Source organism: Myotis daubentonii, chromosome 12 (genome assembly GCF_963259705.1).
Source record: "Myotis daubentonii chromosome 12, mMyoDau2.1, whole genome shotgun sequence".
Classification (NCBI taxonomy): Eukaryota; Metazoa; Chordata; class Mammalia; order Chiroptera; family Vespertilionidae; genus Myotis; species Myotis daubentonii.
This window is the reverse complement of record NC_081851.1, coordinates 66,928,057-66,949,406: the sequence shown is the minus strand read 5'-3', so window position 1 is coordinate 66,949,406 and position 21,350 is coordinate 66,928,057. Positions and strand designations below refer to the sequence as shown.

At 43.7% G+C, this 21,350-nt stretch overlaps 1 protein-coding gene across 1 annotated transcript in view; it reads right to left on the bottom strand.

Annotated features, from left to right (window-relative positions):
* ALK (ALK receptor tyrosine kinase) overlaps window positions 1-21,350 on the bottom strand; it is a 577,143-nt gene that overhangs the window by 135,538 nt on the left and 420,255 nt on the right. Inside the window, exon 5 of the mRNA XM_059660239.1 lies at window positions 7,408-7,535. Coding sequence (XP_059516222.1) covers window positions 7,408-7,535 — 128 coding nt within the window. The remainder of the gene's footprint in view (window positions 1-7,407; window positions 7,536-21,350) is intronic.

Here is a 21,350-nt window from a genome sequence, read left to right as displayed (position 1 = left end):
ACACTGGGAGACACTCTCATGCTGCGATGTAGGGAGAGGCTGGTCATGAGAGGCTGGTCACAAACATTTGAGAAGGGAAATGATGGGTATGCCTTTATTTATTTACCACACAGCATAAATAACTGCTATAACTCTGTGAATTGAGTCAATGCTTTGGCATTACATACAGCCACAGGTTAGGGTGGAGAGAGAAATGGACAAAGGGGCCATGCTAAGGGGAAGATGGCAGTGAATGGAGGACAGCCCTCTAACATTAGTATGCATACATATTAGGGAGAGAGCCTGTGAAAGCCAGCACGTAAGAGTTTGTGTCTGTGCACTAGCAACAAAGAAAGATGGTATGATAAAATGCAAATAGAGACCATCTCTCCTTATAATTTTCTGCTTTCTGTTCTAATCCAAATAATGTAATCCTAGGAATGTCTCCCCCCAGCTTTATACACTCAGAGCCCAAATCCACAGGCAGAGGCTTTAGGCTCCTCACAGTCTCCTTGATCTTGGGGAGTGGAGTGTAGGGAATGAGTCCCAGGCCTCCCAACCAAAGTGACCCTCTCTGGAGGTCATTCTACTGCTGTTCCCACCTGGGACAACTCGTTCACCTGCCCTGCTGTGGGCTTCTGAACCATTCACCTCCACAGAGGCTCCCTCAGCATTGGTGAGCTGATTAGAGCCAATGTTTTCATTATATTCAGATTTCATAGATGACTGAAAGGATCAGCTTATAAAAGCAAAAGAAAGTTGAGGCATTCAACCTCTCTGGGCCTTTTAAGACAACAGACTATTATGTTCATGTGAATTTCCAGGAAGAAGCCTCTAATTAAAGCTTATTGCCTCTCAGCTGCCATTGGCCCGCGATGTGGCTCGTCCTTCCTGTTCATTAGAGCAAAAAGGCATCCTAGTGAGGAGGTAGCCTCATGGAGCCCATGCCCACCTTCCGGCCCAGGCCCCCTGTGAGCTGGGGAGGATCCCAGTGCTGCCATGATAGCCCCATCACCCCCCCCTACGCGTGACTTGGGATTCAGACAGGATATTACATGCCTGTTCTTGAAGGAAATGATAAGACCCTGGTCTACCAGTTGCATGAATGATTAATGAGGGATAATTAGTCAATGTTTGTTAAGCATTTTATAGACACAAAATGCTGGCTAAGAGCTAAATGAAAGAGCAGAAGCAGCAACATCCAAAAGACTGTACATCTACCCAAATGCTACACAGAGAATCCCAGAATGTTGGGTGGAGGGAAGGAAGGATCACCGAGCAATTGCCCTGTGGTTTCCAAGCTGTGATTTCAGGGCCTTCTGGGCAGGTGCCCTGCAACTGCCTCCCAGTGTTTCCTCCCCAACACATCACAGCTGGGAAGGCAAACTAAAGGTCCACAAAACCGTGTTTGCAGCATAACTTGAAGGCAAATAATGCCCCAAACTTCAAAATAACCATTAGTAAAGGGAAAAAAAGCATTGTATCCCATCCTCCCAGCCTATGCCATCAGCCAGCAGGCAGCTTCCTCAGTCCTTGTGCTTGGCCCTCCACTCTGGAGGATGTCGGTGTTTGGGTCCCCCAGCTCCAGATGTGGGGAGGTCTGTCCAGGGGTCTGGGCAGAGCAGAACTAAAATGTCTCCCAGCTCTTCAGATACAAGTTTAGTACCTCTCCTGATATCTCTCTTTTTTAAAAAAAAATATATTTTATTGATTTTTACAGAGAGGAAGGGAGAGGAATAGAGAGTTAGAAACATCGATGAGAGAAACATTGATCAGCTGCCTCCTGCACACCTCCTACTGGGTATGTGCCCGCAACCAAGGTACATGCCCTTGACCGGAATCGCACCTGGGACCCTTGAGTCTTCAGGCCGACGCTCTATCCACTGAGCCAAACCAGTTAGAGCTCCTGATGTCTTTCTTCAAGCAAAACAAAACAAAATAGGAAAACCAAACCAAACCAACTTTGAGATCAATTCTGTCCTCGGGAAAATTTAAGAAGCTGTAGGCCAATGCACAGGGGACTTTAAAATATAATATTTGCTTAGTCTGACCCTAACCTTGACCTCAGTTTTAGGAACTGAACCCTTATCTGCCTGATTTGGCGGGTTAAGCCCCAATGCTGGTCTCTGGTGTCACTTTGGGACTCTGCCTACCATCCACTCACCTGTCACTTGCAGTGAGAGGATACCTGTCCTCTGGCTCAGCTTCCCGGCAGGCGCTCCCAGGCCTGGCTCCTTCCCTCACCCATGTCCCTCTGTCTTCCTGGAGCGGTGCTTCCCCAACATCTCCTTTGATGTGCCCCAAATGGCAGAGAGGGGTGAAGTCACCTCCCAGAATCTGGGGATCACTATGAACAGACAGTGTCTTTAAAGCCCACACTTTATCTTAAAATTTGTGTGTAGTTTGCATTAAAGTGCAATATATAGCCATGCTGGTTTTCATATAAAAATGTCCCTCCACTCCAATCTTCTGGTAAAACCAAAGCTCTGTGGACTCTGGGTTTTCACATTCCCAGAACACCACTACTTATCCTCAAGGTCTAAGAATCACTGGCCCCACTTGATCCTAACCCACTGGTTGGATCCTGGCCCCTCTTAACTTGCCCACAGCCAATGCCTTTGGCCAATTCCTGTGTGGCTGAGGCGTTGGAGGCAGCCTGGTCTCAGCCTGTGGGCCCGAACCCGGAGAGCAGACTTACCTTCCCTCCTCCAGCGAACGTCCTTAAGCCTCACCAAGCCCCTGAGTTGAGCAATTTGCTGCTAACCCAGTGTTTCTCAATGACTCATATCAATTGTTTGAACCATGGTCAGTTAAGAGTCACAAAGCCACTGGGTGACTCAAAAAGGGGCAGAACTAACCCTGGCTGATTTCCCACTAGGATGCAGACACCATGTCACACTATCACACTTAACTCACACGGACCAGGCTGGGTACCACTGTCTTCATTTCATCCATGAATTATTTAATACTATAGAATGTAATGGACATGTAGTAGCACCAAGCAACTGAGGTAGGATTTAAACCCATGCTTTTCTTACGAAAATCCTGTTCTCCTTCCACTGTCCATCTGCTGCATCTTTTTGCCCATTTCACTCATTAAGGCCTCCATCAAAGAATGAAAGACAGAGAGACAGGAGGTGAGGTTGGGATGTATGAATCCTGCCATCAGCTTCAGAAACATGAAGAGGGTGTGGGAGAGGTAGTGGATTGAAACCAATGTCTAAACTGACCTTTCTCTTATCATCTATGGAAAGAATTTATCTTGGTCCACCTTGCTCTTCTCATAGCCATAGATTTGAAGGAATGGTTGTAAGAGGGGCCTTAGAGATCTACAGAGGGAACACAGTTTCACCAAGCCCCTCATTTATCACCAGCGAGAGTTCTGGTCTTATTAATAACTGGGGTTTAATCTTCTACATTCAAAGAGACTCCCATTACCCAAAACAATAATTTTTAAAATTACCCCGCAGTGTGTCAATCGCATATTGAATACTAAGAGTTACTTAAAGCTAATAAATGCTTTTAGAAATTATTTGAACATTTGATGAATTAAAAGTTATGAAATATTTATAAGCAGTAACAACACCATTTAGCACCATTAATAAAATAAATACATTAGAGAGAATGAAATTCATTACTATTTTACCATTAGACATTGATGTCAATGACTGAATATTGCTCCAAATTACTTGTAAAATAGACCAATTATTTCAGTGTGATTAATCTTTTCAATTATTTCTTTTATGTAGTTGTAATTTGAAAGTAATTTTCTTGTGGGAGTACAATGACCTCAGCACACTAGATCCTTCTTTATTTATATTTAAAAACCTTGGTGTCTGCCCCCCATTTCTGGGTGATTTCCAGCGGTCAGATATTTAAAATAGTTGCCCAAGCAATCATTATTGTTCCTAAGCACTTTTTATTGGCTTTATTAGTGCTTATGAATAAGCCCTCCCAAAGTTAGAGACTCTCTGCCACCAGCAGTAACATTAGCAGAAAAAGGAGGGACTAGCAAAATCCTTTCCTTGTTCCACCAGCTATGGCCCTGCTGTGTTAGACCCTGAACTCAGCCTGAGGAAGGCCACGTGGTAAGCAGGTTGAAGGACTTCTAGGCTCTTCCCTGGCTTCCAACCATCCCCACAGGATTAAACAGTCCTATCCCTTTACATTACATAATGAATTTTGTGTACCCTGCCACAAAAGAAAAATGACTTTATTAGAGATAAAAGCATAGATCGTAGGGAGTAGGGAAGAGAACTCTGCAGCTGCCTTCAAAATCAGAGCGTGGATCCTGGCTGTTAGACTCTGCTGGGAAGGTGGTAACCTTTCCCTGGCCCATCGGCTCAGACAGAGCCCAGACAGAAAGTGAGATGTGGGAGTGAGCCTGCAAGCACACCCGGGTAATTGTGCAGGATTAGTCAGCCCTGGTTCCAGAGTGAGGGCATTCAGCTCAGTCAGGGCCACAGGACAGAGAGGGCAACAGTATTGATTGTATCAAGCTCTGTGCCAGGGGTTCTACACACAATATCAGTTTCAATTCCCCAACAAACCTATAATTATGTATTATTAGCCCCATCTACTGATGAAAAAATTGAAACTCATAGACTTTAAAAAACTCTTGTAAGCTCAAGAGGGTGGTCAGTGATGGAGCTGGGAGTCCACCCTCATTCTGTCTTATTCCAAAGCTACAATCTCTCTCCTACCCTGTAACAGGAATATCTTTCCTCAGTGCAGACCAGGAGAAAAGCACTGGTAGTTTTTAGTAGTTTGAGTGCAGAGATGACAAAAGAAGATGCAGTCTTTGATTCCAGGAACTTAGCATCTATTGAGTGAGGCACATAAATAACTTTGGTAAGAAGTAAACTGTTCTAAAATCGAAATGCCTTACACATCCACACTGACCCCTTCACACCCCTTGGTGACCACAAGAGTCCAAGCCAGAGGAGTGCAGAGAACATCTGCTTCCCCATGGAGCCCATCTGTTCTTGGACCTGGAGCCTCTGATGGGAGGTAGCTGGACCGTTAGGATCTTCCTAAGTCTCTTGACCAATCCACCTTCCCTAGAGAACCAGAGGCAGACTGCTTTTCTCCCTCTGCTAAGAATGTGTCCTGCCAGAGGAAACACTTTCTGGATCATTAGAAATAGTAAGAGAGGTCAACTCTCTTGGTTTCATAAGCATAGAGAAGCAGACAAGAAACAGGTCTTTTAAACTCTACAACAGACTCGCTGCAAATGCAACATAAACTATAGAGGAACAATTTTGTAGGTGAAAGGGAGTTGTAGGGTAAGGAAGAAAAAAAATGTGCACAACTCGGTGAGATCCTTGATCAAAGGTGCAAATAATTTTTTTGCAGGAGTAATTGTGCTGAGCCTGGAGATTTGTAGGCTCTTATTCCCTTCTCGTGACGTTGCTCAAATAAGGTTAGGCCAATTCTGGGAAATGATACCCTCTCCCTGTCACATTCCTGTAAACTAGCTCCCTCTTGGCCTCTTTTGGACGGTACATAGGTCCTTGACATCTGCGAGGATTGATGACGTCCAGAGGCACTCACAAATCCCCAAGTTCGTGAGTGCGGAAACGTTTGTGCAAGCTCCTGGCTTACTCCCAAACCGCATGTTTCCTGTACATTGCCTCACATCACAGGTTAACCACCCTTTCAACTTGAACTGAATTTCAATCTATCACATTATGGTGATTTTTCTGTCCCCCACACATAAACCAGTTTTGATTAAAGAAAAAAAAAGAGTACACACTTTGTAAGTTCTTGCAAAACTAGCGATGAGTGAAGAGACAGAGCACACGGCGCTGGGAGGTCAGTTCCCCACCTAAGGGAGTCTCTTTCACACACAAGCTCCAAGAGGCATGAGATTTAACACCGGACCTCTACATGCAACAGATGGCTGTATGTTAAGGGCCTTTATGGCTGTTCATGAACAGTCTCCAGCGGTTCTCAACCTGTGGGTCGTGAACAATGAAAATACATCCTGCATATCAGATATTTACATTACGATTCATAACAGTAGCAACATTACAGTTATGAAGTAGCAACGAAAATAATTTTATGGTTGGGGGTCACCACAACATGAGGAACTGTATTAAAGGGTCGCGGCATTAGGAAGGTTGAGAACCACTGGGAGACTTTAGGTCTGTGAGTGCCACAGGCTTCCCTCTTGTCCACACGTCATTCTTGGGCTTCTAAGACCACACATTCCTTGGCACAGGTGAGAGCTCCCTCCCAGGGTACCTCTGGGCAGAGAAGACCCAGCAGGAGAATAGCAGGAATGAAATCAACTTCCTCCTGTGGATTCTCCTGTACCCGTCTCTATACCCTCTGCATATGGAAACAACAAAGAACGTTTATAGTCATGAAGCTAGGCCTTCTGAAGATCAAGGGAAGATCAACATCATCTACAGGGGAGGGCAAAAGAAGGTTTACAGTTGTGATATGCAAAACACAGAGTTCATTTGTGTATTATTATTTATTAATTATTGTATTATTTTCCATGCAAACAGCTGTAAACTTACTTTTGCCCCACCCTGTGTCTACTTATGATCCATTGCATTCTGCTTACCAATCAGAATTGAGGTAATAGCTAATAAAGAGATACATATAAAATATGATTTTGAAAATAGGAATACAAAATAAAAAATTCTATAGAGGGAGGGGGAACTAGACATAAAAAAACTACACAGATAGAATTACGGTGATCTAGTTCAGTTTCCTGGTTTAAAAAAAAAAAAGGCAGAAAAAACCCCAACCCAATCAATTATGCTTCAGGAGAGAGATGGCATCTCGAAATAAATTCACAGTCAGGGACTTAAGCCAAAGGAATTCAATGACACAGTGGACCATGCTCCAATGGTTTTTACAAAATAAGTGAAAAATTTGACATATAACCATTTCCCATGTTGTTTCTAAATAATAGCTTAAACCAAATCATTAAAAAATACTTAATATAAGTTTTGCCTCAGGAAAAACAAAGTATAATAATCATTATCAAGTTGGCGGGGTGAGGAGTTGGAAGAGCTGGCAGAATGTGGGTAATTACTGAAACTGGGTGGGGGGTTTCTGATGATTCATTGCATTATTCTATTCATTTGTGTACATTTGAAATTTTCCACCATAAAAATCTAAGAAAGATGGTGAAATCATTCAGCAACCAGAGAATTGAAGCTAATATGTTATGTAATGAAGACAATATTCTGTGCGATGAAGTTTTAAGTTAGGCAGATATAATGTTATATTAGATCTTTGAAAACCAACCATCTGGGCTGTGAAGCACTTGATGATGTTCAGAATCAGCCCTAAGCACTGTAGACTTTTCTAGATAAACGCCCACGTTCCCAGCTAATCATGGTGGCGGTTACTGACACACTTGAGACAACAAGCTATGGAGGAGTGAAGGGGCAAGCCAGACCCAGTTACCTTCACTGCAGTTCTTCAGGGCAAAGAAGTCCACTGCAGACAAGCTTCGGTTTCCGCTTGAGATGTACTCCAGGGCCACTCGGAACGGGTTCTCCGGGCGCCCAATTCTTCCCTGCAGCACCGTCCAGCTGGTGGCATAGAAGGCGAGGGAGAAGCACAGAAAACAGTGATGAGAAGCAGGCCTAACCTGCAGAGAGGGACTGCCCTGCAGTGGCGTCAGGGCCCACACTCCAAGGGCATTGCCAACAGGAGATGGAGCCCTACATGGCTTGCAGGAGAGCGGCCCTGAGAGCAGCACATGGACATTTGTTCCTGTCTTGTCCAGCTAACTCAGAGACCCAATTTCTAAACCCACTGTGGCCACTGGTGGTGCCCCCCCCCCCACATTCTCTTTAGGCAGTTACAGACCTGTGAGATATTTCAGTAGCTTGTCTTACAGGAAAAGATATATATACTTGAGAAAACCTGGCAGCAGAGTGAAGGAACAGCCTTTAAACAATTTATCTGTCTATTTATAATTATCTCTGGAAAGAATGCTTGGTTTTCAGAATTTTATCTGATCCCCAAGTCTCAGAATCCTCAGGTTTGCTATGTAGTTACTTAAGGAAAGCTTGCAAGGGCTATTTATTTACTGCAGGAAAATTAAAGTGCACTGAAGCATGTATTTTGGGGTAAAAGTACCTAAGATTGACGTGGATTCTGCAAAAAGGTGCAAACAGAAAAAGACAAAAGCAGGTCAAACAGCAAGCTTTGCATCCACCTATCACCAAGGACACTGCCACGGTGGGGTAACAGAGAATCTGCTAAATGAACATTTTCACACCTCACTCAGGCGATTAACGTCTGGGAACAGCCTCTGTCACTGATTGGAACATCAAATTTGCTTCCCAACAATGGTTCAGGTTCTTAAAGAAATATATATTATTTTGACAATTTGTGTGGAGAATGGAAATTATATGGACTAGTTCATATTTTCTTTCCTTTCAAAAAATAATTTTATTGAGGTGTAATTGACATACAAGAGTGCATGTACTAAATGTATAAGTTGATGGCTTAAAATGTATAAATTGATGAGTTTTGCTATATGTGTGCAGTAATCTGCCCTTATCCATGGTTTTGCTTTCTGTAGTTACAGTTCCCAATATGAAATGGAAAATTCCAGAAATAAACAGTGCATACGTTTTAAATTGTGTGTTGTTCTGAGTAGCTTGATGAAATCTCACACTGGCCTGCTCTGTCCACCCAGGATGTGAGTCATTCTTTTGTGAAGCTGTATACACTGCCCTCCCATTAGTCACTTGGCAGCCATCTGGGTTATCAGACCGACTGTCATGGTATCGCAGTGCTGTGCTCAAGTCACCCTTATTTTACTTAGTAACAGCCCCAAAGCCATTCAGATAACTTTTATTACACCAAATCGTTATAATTGTTCGATTTTTATTATGTTATTGTTGTTGATCTTACTGTGCCTAATTTATAAATTAAACTGTATCATGGGTATGTACAGAAAAAACAGAATATATATAAGGTTCAGTACTATCCGCAATTTCGGACATCCACTTGGAACATACACCTGCAGATAACAGGGGACTCTGTACATGCATGAACTCATCACAGTGTTTTATATGGACTAACCACTAGGTTGGGCTTAGGTATAGTAGTGCAAATGCTAAGGAATTCAGGGAAAGACTAGCTTTATGTTTTAAAACATTTAAGGCATCCTCCCCCACAAGTATAGAGTGATGCTTATTATGAAAAATGTTAAAAGTCCAACAATTCAGGAAAGTGGATAAAGAAAAGTCACCTAGAAGTCATTATTCAGAGATAAACCACTGTCCACACCTCAGTGAACAGCCTTTCAGCTGTAATTCTAAATAAATGAGAGCACACGGCACCTGCTCTGTGCCTGCACCTTGCCACTCAACGGCATGTCTCAGCATGTTTTATTATTATGAGACAATAAATATAGATTACAGGATCAGTTCAATGATTGCATTTTTAATGATTTGTGCACTGCTCCTCATTTTTCCTTTTTACACCACGCTGAAGCCAGCCCTGTGTACTTACTTCTGTAGCCACTGCCTTGGGACACATTCCCAGAGCCTGGGTCAAGGCGCACGGACATCTAAAACTCGGAGTCATATTAGTCCTCCAACAGCGAGTCAGCGGGCCCATTTTGCCATTTGGTGGCAACACTGGAACCCATGAAGTCTTTCCATCTTTGCTAACTTTCCCTGACAAAGGTGTTGCCTGAGGCAACCACTGGTCCCTCAGCAGGCCTCCAGAATGGTAGTTTGAGTCTCTGGTTCCTGCTATGTTGCTCAGCATGCACTGGGAGCCTGCTGAGCGAAGAGGGTAGTTTTGTTCCCGTTCTATACTCTTCTGTAGTTAATTCAGATCACTGGAGCCAATGCCTCAACCATTTAATAAAAGTGTATTGGTTCCCCACAGTAGAGGCTGTAGAAGGGATATTGCTGTTGTAAAGTTTGTTCTCTGTTACTGTGCCCAGCTGGTTTTCTATCCAAAATAAAACCAGTGTAATTGAATAAGGACAAGGAGGCCTCTTGGTTTAAATGTGGGGCTGTCAAAGAAAGAAATATTGGAAAAGATGAGGGGTTCTTATGAAAACAAACAAATTAGAAATGTTCTTGCTCTTCTGAAAAATAAAGGGACTTACTTTTGAGGGAAGGTGATGGTGAAAGGCGTGACTATTCAGATTCTGCCAAGAATTGTCGCTCCCTGCTCCGAGGAATGATGGATTTTAATTCCAGGTACACAGGGGCCCTTGACAATGATTTCCACTTCTATATTGGCACTAGCCCTCTGGATAAATGTGTCAAGAGTTTTAGGAATTAGTTTCTGAGTTACTGATGCAATAACTTTTGTCTGAAATTCTCTGGCCTCCCATAGTTTACTGCTGCAACTTTAATAACTTTCAGAGCAGTTGCCAAACATGTATTTTATAACCAGGGAAGTTGGGACCAGGAGAGGGCAAGCTTATACCTAGGGTCAGATTTGTTTAAGAGAGAGCCAAAAGCCCCATGAAAAACAAATCCAAGCTCTCTCTTCTGTCTGTCTCCATTTTCTTTACCTATATTCCAGTGCTCATAAAACTCATTCATTAGGGTCTTGATTTCATCTTTAGCTGGTGTTCTTAGGAGGAAGTTCTCTGTTCTGACCTAGAAACAAACGTGCAGCCATATCCATGTGCTGGGGATTTGAGAACATCTTAGCAATGATGCTTCAATCAATCAATTTGACAGTGTGGGAGTCCACCTGGACTTTAGGAAGCCAGAAAAGCTGTATGGATAGCCTGTAACCATCCATTATCTTCCAGTGTGTTTCTGAAGCTTTCTGCTTCCAGTTCTGGCTCTGTCCTTCATTTGTCTGATGACTTTGAACAAGGCACTTTACTCTGAAAGTCTAAAATTGTGGATGTTTCCGGATCAATTGTATTCTTAGCCAGAGAAAGTGTCTTCAACTTTGTGTGAATTTGCTGAGGAATAACACTGACCACACTTTTTTTGCTGAGTGGCTTCACTATAATGAATAAATTAGAGCCCATCAAAAAAGGCAGGAGAGATGGTTTGTGAATGTCAAGGTCCATTCTGACCTGGGGGCTGGAAGTAGTATGTAAAAGGCCTCTCAATTGGGGGTGAGTCACATATTCTGGTCCTGAATTTGCATGGGTTGCAGTAAGTTCCTGCACCTCCTGGGGGTTGAGTTTCTTTATTAGCAAAATGTGGGCATTGAATTTAAAGTTCTGATGCCTTAACTTCTCTCACAGATTGCAGGAGTCCTGGTGACAAAACACTTTATGGAAGCCCTGAAAGCTGCAATGGACAAATAATATTCTACAGAAGGTGGAAGAAGAGTTATTAGCCCAAAACTCACAGATTTATTTCTGCAAAGCGACGCACTTCCACCCCCTTGCAGAAATGGAGACTTGCCCGAGGTCAGACACTTGGTTAAAATCAAGTATATTATTGCTCCCAGAGAGGCAGAACAAAGAGCATTGCAAACCATGGATCAGTCTATGTATCCAGTTGCTTTTCGTATCACTGGAATCACAGAGATGGAAAAGGATATGTCTACTCAGCATTGCTAGAGGGATCGCCAGTCTGGGTTTGGAGGATAGATAGGCAGCCAGACAGTGACATAAATATCAGAACGTGCATACACAAAACAAACAATCCTAAGAAGCTCTGGCCTGGGAACAAAAAGAATCTCTAAGGCTCCCACCATTCCACACCAGGTTAGTCTCTACATGCTTAGAGGAAATGCCCGGCACGTCTGCTGATGAGACTGAAGGGCTGGCAGTCGTCTGAAAAGGACAAAGGCACCGAGTTATTTTAAGCCCAGAATGAAGGGGCACTGTTGACAGCATGTGAGGGCCAGAGATGGCAGTTGACAAGATAGAGGAAAGTGTATTATTTTGTGGCTGTGTGACATTCCTATAGGCACAATGTTGATGTGGGGCTAGCTCACAAAAGTGAGCCCTCAAACCCTACATGCTAGTCAATGGAATGCCTTTCTGAGATGGTTTTAGCTGTTGTAATACCACAAGGCCTAGATTCAGTTCTGGCTCCACCATTCACTAGCTAAGTGATCTCAGGCAAATGATTTGCCTTCTCTGATCTTTGGGTTCCTTATTTTAAAGATGGAAGCCATAAGGACTAGCTTGCTGTATTGTGAGGGTTTGTGAGAAGGATGTATGCAAAGGAACATGTTTATTAGGAGCTCAGTAAACAGGAGTTATTCTTATAGAAGACAACTTTCTTCATGGAATGACATGGGTCCATGAAACTATATGCATCTCAGCTAACTTATGAGATTCAAGGGGGAAAAGAATGTAGGTAAGAGAAAGTGATAAGGACACTTGTAATTTAAGAATAGCAGCTACCTTATTTGTTTAAACAAACAAACAAACAAACAAACAAAAAACTTAGTTAAATGAATCTTCATATGTTAGGCATAACCCCAAGAAGTTATGTTGAAACACCCATATAAGAAAACATATTAGGATGAGACTGTAACAACAGATCAACCTTCTGACCAGAACCTCCAAAGTATCCCATCTCACTTATAGTAAAAGCCTCTTATTTACATTTGCATCTTCTTATAGCATGTGCAAAGATGCCTTGTGTCTAGATCTTGGTTAGAATTTGTTGAACTCCATTTTTCAGGTCTTTATCGGTGCATTGTTACATACTAGGTAAAGTATGAAGTGCTCTGAGGACCCTAAAGGTTTAGGATTTAGCTTTGCATTCCAGGAACTTACAGAGTAGTGAGAAAGAGTAAAAGTATTTATCAAAATTTATAGTGAATGGCAGTATAGAAGAGCTAAGTAAGTGGCTTACGAACTACATACTAGAGGGCCAAATGGTGTCTCAGACTGAGTGAGGAGGAGAGGTGAACCTTGAAGATGAGTAATGAAGAGTGAGCGGGAACTGGTGAAAGGGCAATGCAGAGAGGCAGAAGGCATGAGCTCATGAGCAGAGGCCCCACAGGCTGTGTGCTCAGAGAGTAGGCAGTCCAGTCTGGCATGAGTCAATGTTTTCCACTGGCCTTTATCGGAAGGAGGTCTCTGTGTCTTACCTACCCACCTCCAACCTCCTTAAAACCAGGATTGGTGGATCAGTCATCTTTGTGTCTCCAGTCCCTAATAAATCACAGATGCTCAACAAATATATGCTGAATGAGAGAGCAAATGCATAAACAGATTTCTGTTAAATATTAAGATAAGATTCTGACATTATTGACCAAAATTTATATTGTAGTGAAGCTGAGTTACTCTGAAAGTCCATGTGAGTTCATTATCATTAGCTGTCATCTAGTCAAGTGACAATGATGACTTCCCTGTTAAGAAGAACCTAAAGATGGGAAATTTGGGGGTTGAGGGAAGCTTGGGAGTTGATTCATCACATAGGTCTTGGGTCCCCATTCATCTACAACCCTCCCCCTTTTTTAAAAAAGAAGCAGGGCTTGGGAAGGAACCATCAAATTAGCTCTTGTTCATCTACCTAGAACCCAACAAAGGAATCAGGGAATCATATAACTGAGACATGGAAACAACCTGAGTGCTTAACTAGGGGAGGTTTCACCTGATGTAAGATTATTCTCTACAAGGCAGTCAGCTGTGAACCAAGTCAATGTAAATATTAAAAATAGCAGCAAGACCAATAATAACAGCACTAATGATATGATCAACAACAGTTAACATTTATTGAAGGCCTATCCTCTGCTTCTAGCTGAGTTTTAAACCCAAGTTAGTGTGGCTCAATAGTCTTTATGGACATGATCTTAAAATGCCCTTACAAGCTTCTTGAGGTTAAAACATCACTTCTGTATGGCTTTGTTTCAACTTCTGGCCCCGGGGAACATGGTTGGTGACCTGAAACTAAATGACGTGCCCATTCTCATGCTCTGTGGCAGTGACCATAGCTAAGTCATTCAGTTGGTGACTAACCCCTGTGCCAGGACAGCCAAACTCACAGGTTAGGACCAGGATGATGGGAACCACCCAGTTTAGAGCTCAACCATGTAGAGCTCAGTCACATGATTATCATTACTGCCGAGTGTAACACTGTTAAGGTGCAGGCCACACAGCTGATATTCTCTCACATGTCTCTTCGCTAAGACGCTCTCTTGACAAGTGTCTGGACGTGAATGTTAAGGTGTGAAGATTTGTTAGAAACAAGGAACTGAGCCTGTGGGAGCTCCTCTAGATCAATACAGGAAAAAAAAAAAAAGGCAATTGCATTTCTCTCCCTAGTCTTATCTTAAAGAAAACCCCCCCACACACATAACTTTCAAGTTTTCCTTAAAATATACCTTGTAGTAATTCTGCAGCAAATATAAACCATTCAGCACTATTTTTTATTGTTTCCATTAAATCAACCTGCATTTAAAACGTTTTTATGGGAGAGAGCAGGGAGGGAAAAAAGAGCCAGATCAATGTAAATTTTAGTGTGGCGTTCTTTGTTGCTAGTTAATTTTCTGTAGTAATAATAATACTTGGTATGTGACACGGGGTCTTTTATCTAAGTAGCCTTAACTTTCTTATTCCCTTGCCCTTCACAATTTCCCAGAAGTTGGATAAATGCCCTGGAGAGGATCAGATCTGGATGGGAATGAGGGTACAGGTTGATTCAGGCTGTGGCTCCCAGTGGCTCCTGACAATGAGCTGCCCTGAGGCTGAGGGTGGCTATGGCTCCACGGGAGAGGAACTTCAGGAACAAAGGGGGCTTGAGGCAGGGATGGGCTGGGTTGGGCCACAGGTGGACTCGGGTGAGACCTTAGCACCGGAGGCTAGAAAGCAGTCTCAGTTTTCATCAGAGACTGTATGGGTGACAGGGATCTGGAAAGTGGCCTGGCCTTCTCAGGGTGGGGGCTAAGGAGGTGCTCCCAAACTGTGTTTTCCCTAATTCTTCTCATGCTTTTGAGCTAAGAGAAAATGAATGGTCTTGGGTTCATTGCCCTGGTCCCTCTCTAACTTCTAATCTTCCTCCCTCCCTCCCTCCCTCCCTTCCTTCCTTCCTTCCTTCCTTCCTTCCTTCCTTCCTTCCTTCCTTCCTTCCTTCCTTCCTTCCTTCCTTCCTTCCTGAGAAATATATTAAGAGCTCAAACTTTCGACCCAGACTTGCTGCTTTATGATCTTAATTCTGTCTCCTATTAGCTGTGGCCTCTGGCCAGCTACCTAAACTAACCTCCTTGTGCCTGAGTTCTGTCATTAAGAAGCAGGGACGATAACAGAAGCTTAGAGGGGTGTTGTGAGGTTTACATGGGTTAAGACACATAGAACACTTAGCTAACACTCAATAAGCATTAGTTAATGCTGCTATTATGATGTTAGTGGTGCTTTTTCCTCCAAAACCTAGTGTGACAGTGATGACCTTACAGGAAAGTGAAATAGGAACATATGATGCTTTGGGGATTGGGAAGAACCTCCTGGCCCAGAGCACCAAGATTTTGGGGACTCCTTTCAAGTCCCCCATGTGGAGATAGAGACACATGTACAAATGCAGAAAGTCTAGGGAGCATTGTGCCAAGCTCACGAAACACATTTCAGTTGTTTGTGTATATGTTTATTTATGTTCTGCCTCATTCCAGAAAGGATTTAAGGTAGCTATTTTACTTGATCTAATTTAATGTTTACAATAAATGCATGACACAAATATTATTGTTCCCATTTTATAAACAAGAAAACCGAGGCTCAGAGTTCATATAAATTGCCCATGTAGTAAATGGTAAGAGATAATACAAACCCAAGACTACTTATCTTCAAAACTCTTGTACTTTCTACTATATTGCACATAGGTTTAAACCTGTTAAATGTCAATGCTTCATCTTTTAGAAGAACATTTCAGGGGTTGGGAGCATTTGAAGAAGAGCAGTATCTGAAAAGAATGCATCCAAGAAACGTTTTGGCTTCTTCCCAGTGTTGCCCAGGTTATCCTATTCCTTTTCTACTCAAGTTCCATGTTATCCTAATTGAGGTTGCACTACACAGACCTGCGGGAGGCAGGCATTCATCCTATGTATCAAGCCAGAAAGAGGGTCCTGAGAGTCCACCTCCACAGACCTAGCCCGTAAATCATCGGGGTTGGGGAAAAGGAGATTCAGCATAGCCACAGTTGTGAGGGAAAATCGTAGTGGAAGTGTTCTTAACTGGCCTCCATGTGACCAATTTGCCTGCTGGATTAGCATAATCTCTACATTCAAGGAATGTATGTTCAAGGAATCACCCCGTGTCCTCTGAACATTCAAGGTCAACTGAATGTTCAAGGGTACTCTCTAGTACTCCTACACCTTCCACTCCTCTCACTTGGGTTATACACCTCCTGAGAGTCAGTTAGGCTTGTCCCCGAGCCTCTGCATGCCAGCTGTACTCATTAAGTTGCTGCAACATGAGCAAGAAAAAATTGAATTATTTTGTAAAGACATGAAGCGATAAGTCACTAAAAATAATTATTGCTTAATTAGGCAGGAATAAGGCAACAGAAAAGATAGAAAAGAAAAAGCTTATAATCCAGAAAGCCTCTAGATTAGTTCATAAGTGTTCCAAAATTATTTGTTTTAGCAAAACTAAAACTGAAAATCATGGCTGTGGTGTGGTGGTGTCATGGATGTGATTTATGCTGAAAGAGAGTGCAGAACTCCAGTCAACAGAGCCACGCTGCAAGCAAAGGTCTTGGCCCCACATCAAGAGATTGATGAATTGGCATCCATTTCGAAGTTGCAAGTTAAAATAAAATGTTTAAAGATGTAAGTCAATTCCCAAGCAACTATTGTTCCTAAGCTTATTGTCTAAGAGGGCTTCTTCCTTGTTCTAGTTTGTATAAAGAAATACACAGAGGATTCACTAGTGTTCTTTCTTCTTTTTAAAGGAAGAACACTGAGTATCCTGGCCAAAAATCAACAAGGAGAAAACTTCTTCAATTCAACAGCAGCAATCCTGTGAATCCTGAAGTTTCTCTCTTACTTTCTCTGAGTCTTGGATTAGGTCCCATGCAAGTCACCACTTCCTCCACCAGCTGCTGAACACCCCTCATCAGGGGGCAGTGGGAGGGACTCAGCTGGGTTCTGGGCAGGGGATGTGGTTGGTGCTGGCATGTCAGAACTCATTTAAAATTACGGAAGTGGGCACAAGAGTTCCCAGGAGTCCCCCGCTCCACAGATTTGTCAATCTCTCTGACAGGGTGGGTGGAGAGATTTCTTAAGAGTCCCAGGTGACTGGTTTGCCCGTCTAACTCTTTCCATGGGAATTTGGGCACAGCACCCACCAGCAGCCAGGGGGAATCTGGAATTTGGTTTCCTAACTCTCTTCCTTCCAATAACTTTTTAGCACCATCTGTTCTTTTCAAACACAATCTTTTATTTCAAGCCAACTCAATGCAGTCAGTTCTTTTGTTTGTTTAAAAAAATACACCCTCCCCTGGGAGAAGGAGAAAGACAACACTGGCACTGAAATGTGGCTGCTTCTGTAGGGTCCCTCCCCTTCAGCCCAGTCTGCCTCCAGCGTGAGCCCTGACTCCGAAATGGGGCTAAGTTTGGGGTTTTTACCTGCATCCTCTCCCCCACCCCCGCCTCAGAGCTCAATGCCCGGGATTTCCCAGCCTCAAAGGAGTCCTCCCTGCTCATGCTCAAATGATATCCAATTGCCCATCCTGTTCCCTAAAGAGCCAACCTAAATGCCATGTAATGCATTAACATATTGATTGGTTCAATATGCAAACCTCTGAACCAAGCAAAACGCTGACATCCAGCTCAGAGGTTGCGTTTCAGTCATAAATCTCTGGCCAAGTCAAGCCACTGTGCTGAATGAAACATTATATGGTAACGTAGACCTGGCCATAAACTGCGGCCCTCCCTGTAAGCAAATTCTGGGGCTGGGTCAGTGGTCAGCTGAGCTGGAAAAGGCTGAAGGGCCTGGTGAGGAGAGTAAGAGCAGCCCACAGACTTGTACCTATCGGAGTTGACCCCCCTCCTCCATGCTACATGCTGCTCCTACCCTGCTTGGGGTGGCCGTCCAGGGATGTGGAGGAGATGGCCAGTGGCATCGATGGATCATGCCCTGAGCCCCTTGGTGCAGAGGGACTCACTGGCCTGCTGCGGCTCCTATACTGTACTGTGGCAAATACTGTGGACGATGGCATTTTTGTGAGGGTGAAGGATATATGACTGGCATCAATCTTGGAAACTACCATGGCTATTCTTCTCATGTGGAAGAGAAGAACTGAGGTCTGGAGAGACACCCACTTTATAGATCTCATATTGAATTGTGTCCCCGCCCCTCCTTAAAAAAGCCAAAAATCAGAGACCTTATTAGTGTGTCAGTGACCTTATTTGGAAATAGGGTCTTTATAGAGGTAATCAAGTTAAAATGAGATCATTAGAGTGAGCCCTAATCCAATATGACTATGCCTGTAAAAGGGGAGATTTGGGCTTAGAAACAGAAATACACACAGGGAAGAGACCACATGAAGAGACAGACAGAGATATGGGGTGATACATCTACAAGCCAAGAAATTCCAAAGATTGCCAACAAACTCCCTGAAGCAAAGGAGAGAGACCTGGGACACATGCTTCCTCACAGCCACAGAAGGAACCAACCCTGCTAACACCCTGAACTTGGACTTCCAGCCCCCAGAACTGTGAACAAATACGGTTCTGCTTGTAAGCCACCCTACTTGTGGGACTTTGCTATAGTAGCCTTAGCAAACTAGCATAGGTGGCTAGTTCTAAACCATCCCCACTAAGTAGAGAAACAAACTTTAAATTATTTTTACTTATTATTGAATAGCATCACCTTTCTGTGTGATGACCAGCTCATGACAGGCAGCCCATAGCCTGCTGAGAATATAACTCATTTCTCACAAAGGAACCTCATTTTCCCTAGGGCCAGACAGAGCACAAGACATTTTGCTACACATTCATCTCTGCCTCCCAGATGAATAATATCACTCCACCTTCAGGGAGGCCCCATTGCAGAATGAGACTAGAAAGCGCTTTCTAAAGCCCAGGAATCATGGGACCCATTAGGTTCGCCCAGGCAATGCTGGTACCTTTAACCCAGGCTTGAGGAAATGAATGAACTTGGACTTCAGAATTCCACGGTACCAGCCACATGGGAGCTTTCGGGCACAGAGCAGACAGAACTGCCCCAAGATTGTGTCAAAGATGCGTTCATCTGGGAGCCAATTTCTGGGCTAGAATTGCCACTAGCAATTTTTATATGACATTAGAGGGTCAGCTCAAAATAGTGACATGGAATTTTTAAGGGATGCTGGACCTGCACTAGAAGCAGAGGCACCTGGGGAACCAGGGAGATCTGGTAGAGGGCAAGAATCCCCAAGCATGAGACCAGCCTTCATCCCCTCTCCTGAATCCTCTTGGACTTTGAATATCTACAGAAGAAAGCCCTGAACCCTCAGAATTCTTTGATGCTATCCCTGACCCTCTATATTGGGGGCTGTGATTTTCTGGAAAAGGCAGGCTTCTGGTTTTTGGCCGATTCAGTCCTTCAGTAATACACAGGGTGGGGCAAAAGTAGGTTTACAGTTATTTGTATGGAAAATAATACAATAATTATTAAATAATAACACAAGAGTAAACTCCAGGTCTTCCTGATGGGGGAACAATTCCTAAACTCACAACTCCTTGAGAGGGAAGATTCTTTTCCTAAGAACCCCCAGGCTCCTTGGTGGGACTGCTTGTCAGACCGGGTATCTTTCAACCAGACCTGTGGCTAAAGCCTCCGGAGCAGAACTCCAAAAGAGGTGACACAAGTTGGGCACTCAGATCGGCCAAATCCCAGGGAGCCACTGTGTGGAAATAATTGGAGTCTTTTAACAACGGTGTGTGAGAGAGTGATTAAAAGGGAATTGCAATTATGGAGCCCAGAGGTAAAATTTCAAAACTGGCCCATAAATCCTGGTCTGACATGAAATTTAAAACTCCCCAAGGTCTGCAATGCCATATTAAAAGGGTTTTAATATTAAGAAGTAGAAATAATGAATGATAATCAGAGTATTGTTTCTAGGAGTAGGGACAGCTCTGAAGGACAGGCAGGCTGGAACCACAGGGCAGGCTCTCGTTGGGTTGTGTTTTACATCCCTCACTTCACAAGAGATGAGTGAAGGAAGGGAAGGCGGGCTTGGTAGAGGGGTGTTGAGTGAAAATCCAGTAGGGCCATTCCCCAGCAAACTCGGGCTCAAGTTCTCCTGAAAGTCAGAGACACAAATGGCCTTTGCCTGCTATGGGGCTTCTCTGGGCCAGATGGTGCAAGGAACAGTGGCCGGGTGGGGAGTGGCTGGGAGCTGCAGTGGAGAGGCAGCAGGGAGCCACGGATGGAGAGCACTGAGGGCCTGGTTCTTCATTGGCTGGGGAGATTTAGGGCCGTCATTCCACCTCTCTGCGCATGTTTCCTCTATTTTATTTACCCGCTCCCAGGATTGTTGGAAGAATTAAAGGGTAGAATGAATAGGAGAGTGCTTTGAAAATATATGAAATATATGTTGTTATAGGTTTCTATTGGTCCCTGGTACTCACCTTGATGTGGTCATTCTCCTCTGGACTTATTTAAGTTGATTCCCTGAAAATTTGTTGGCAAAAATATAGCTGGATGATTTCGGAAGCTCCTTTCACCCCCTGGATGCTAGGCTGATGGCAGTGCCTTGCACTGGTTTGGCCAATCAGGACACGCTAGGCCCTTCATCCCTGGGCTCTGGGTTCTGCATATTATCTCCTCAGGCAGGTGCAACACACTATGGCTTTATGTCAACTTGTGATCAGTTGGAATCCCTCTTTCTCCCTACGCTTCTCTAGGTTACCCATAAGCCTTTTCTCACAAACTGCTTCTAAACCAAAATTTTCCAGACCTTATAGGTTGTGGCTCAAAGCAGCTGGTTATTTTGAACCTGAATGTAGTAGGACCATGACATTTTCTGCAGCAAATTTCAACTGGCTTGGTTTCTGCAATTTGGAATCTGTCATCTGTGGTATTATGTCTCCTACCAATCTTGGAACCATCAGCAGACCAGGCCTCCTATGGAACGAGATCATGAACAAACATACAGCTTTTAGCGTGGTGGCTGGAGTGTAGTAGACCTAAACAAATGTTAGGTTCTCTCTCTGCCACCATCTCAGGCATTAAAAACATGGACGAGCCAAAGTTCATGGCAGAGTCCTTTATCGTTGCCATTGGAGACACCTTAAGATGGACTAAGCTCACTCACTGTCCCTCGCTGTTTATAAGTGTTCAATTTTCTCTGGACCCACCTCCCAGAATATCAAGGGAAACACTGGGGAGTATGTTTCTTAAATTGAAATATTCTGTGTCTGCCACGTTCCTTCGCCTGCTAACCCCACAGCCACATGGAGGGGGTTACCCAGGACTGGCTTTAGGTAGGAAGCCTGTGTTCACTCTTGGAATCCACAGT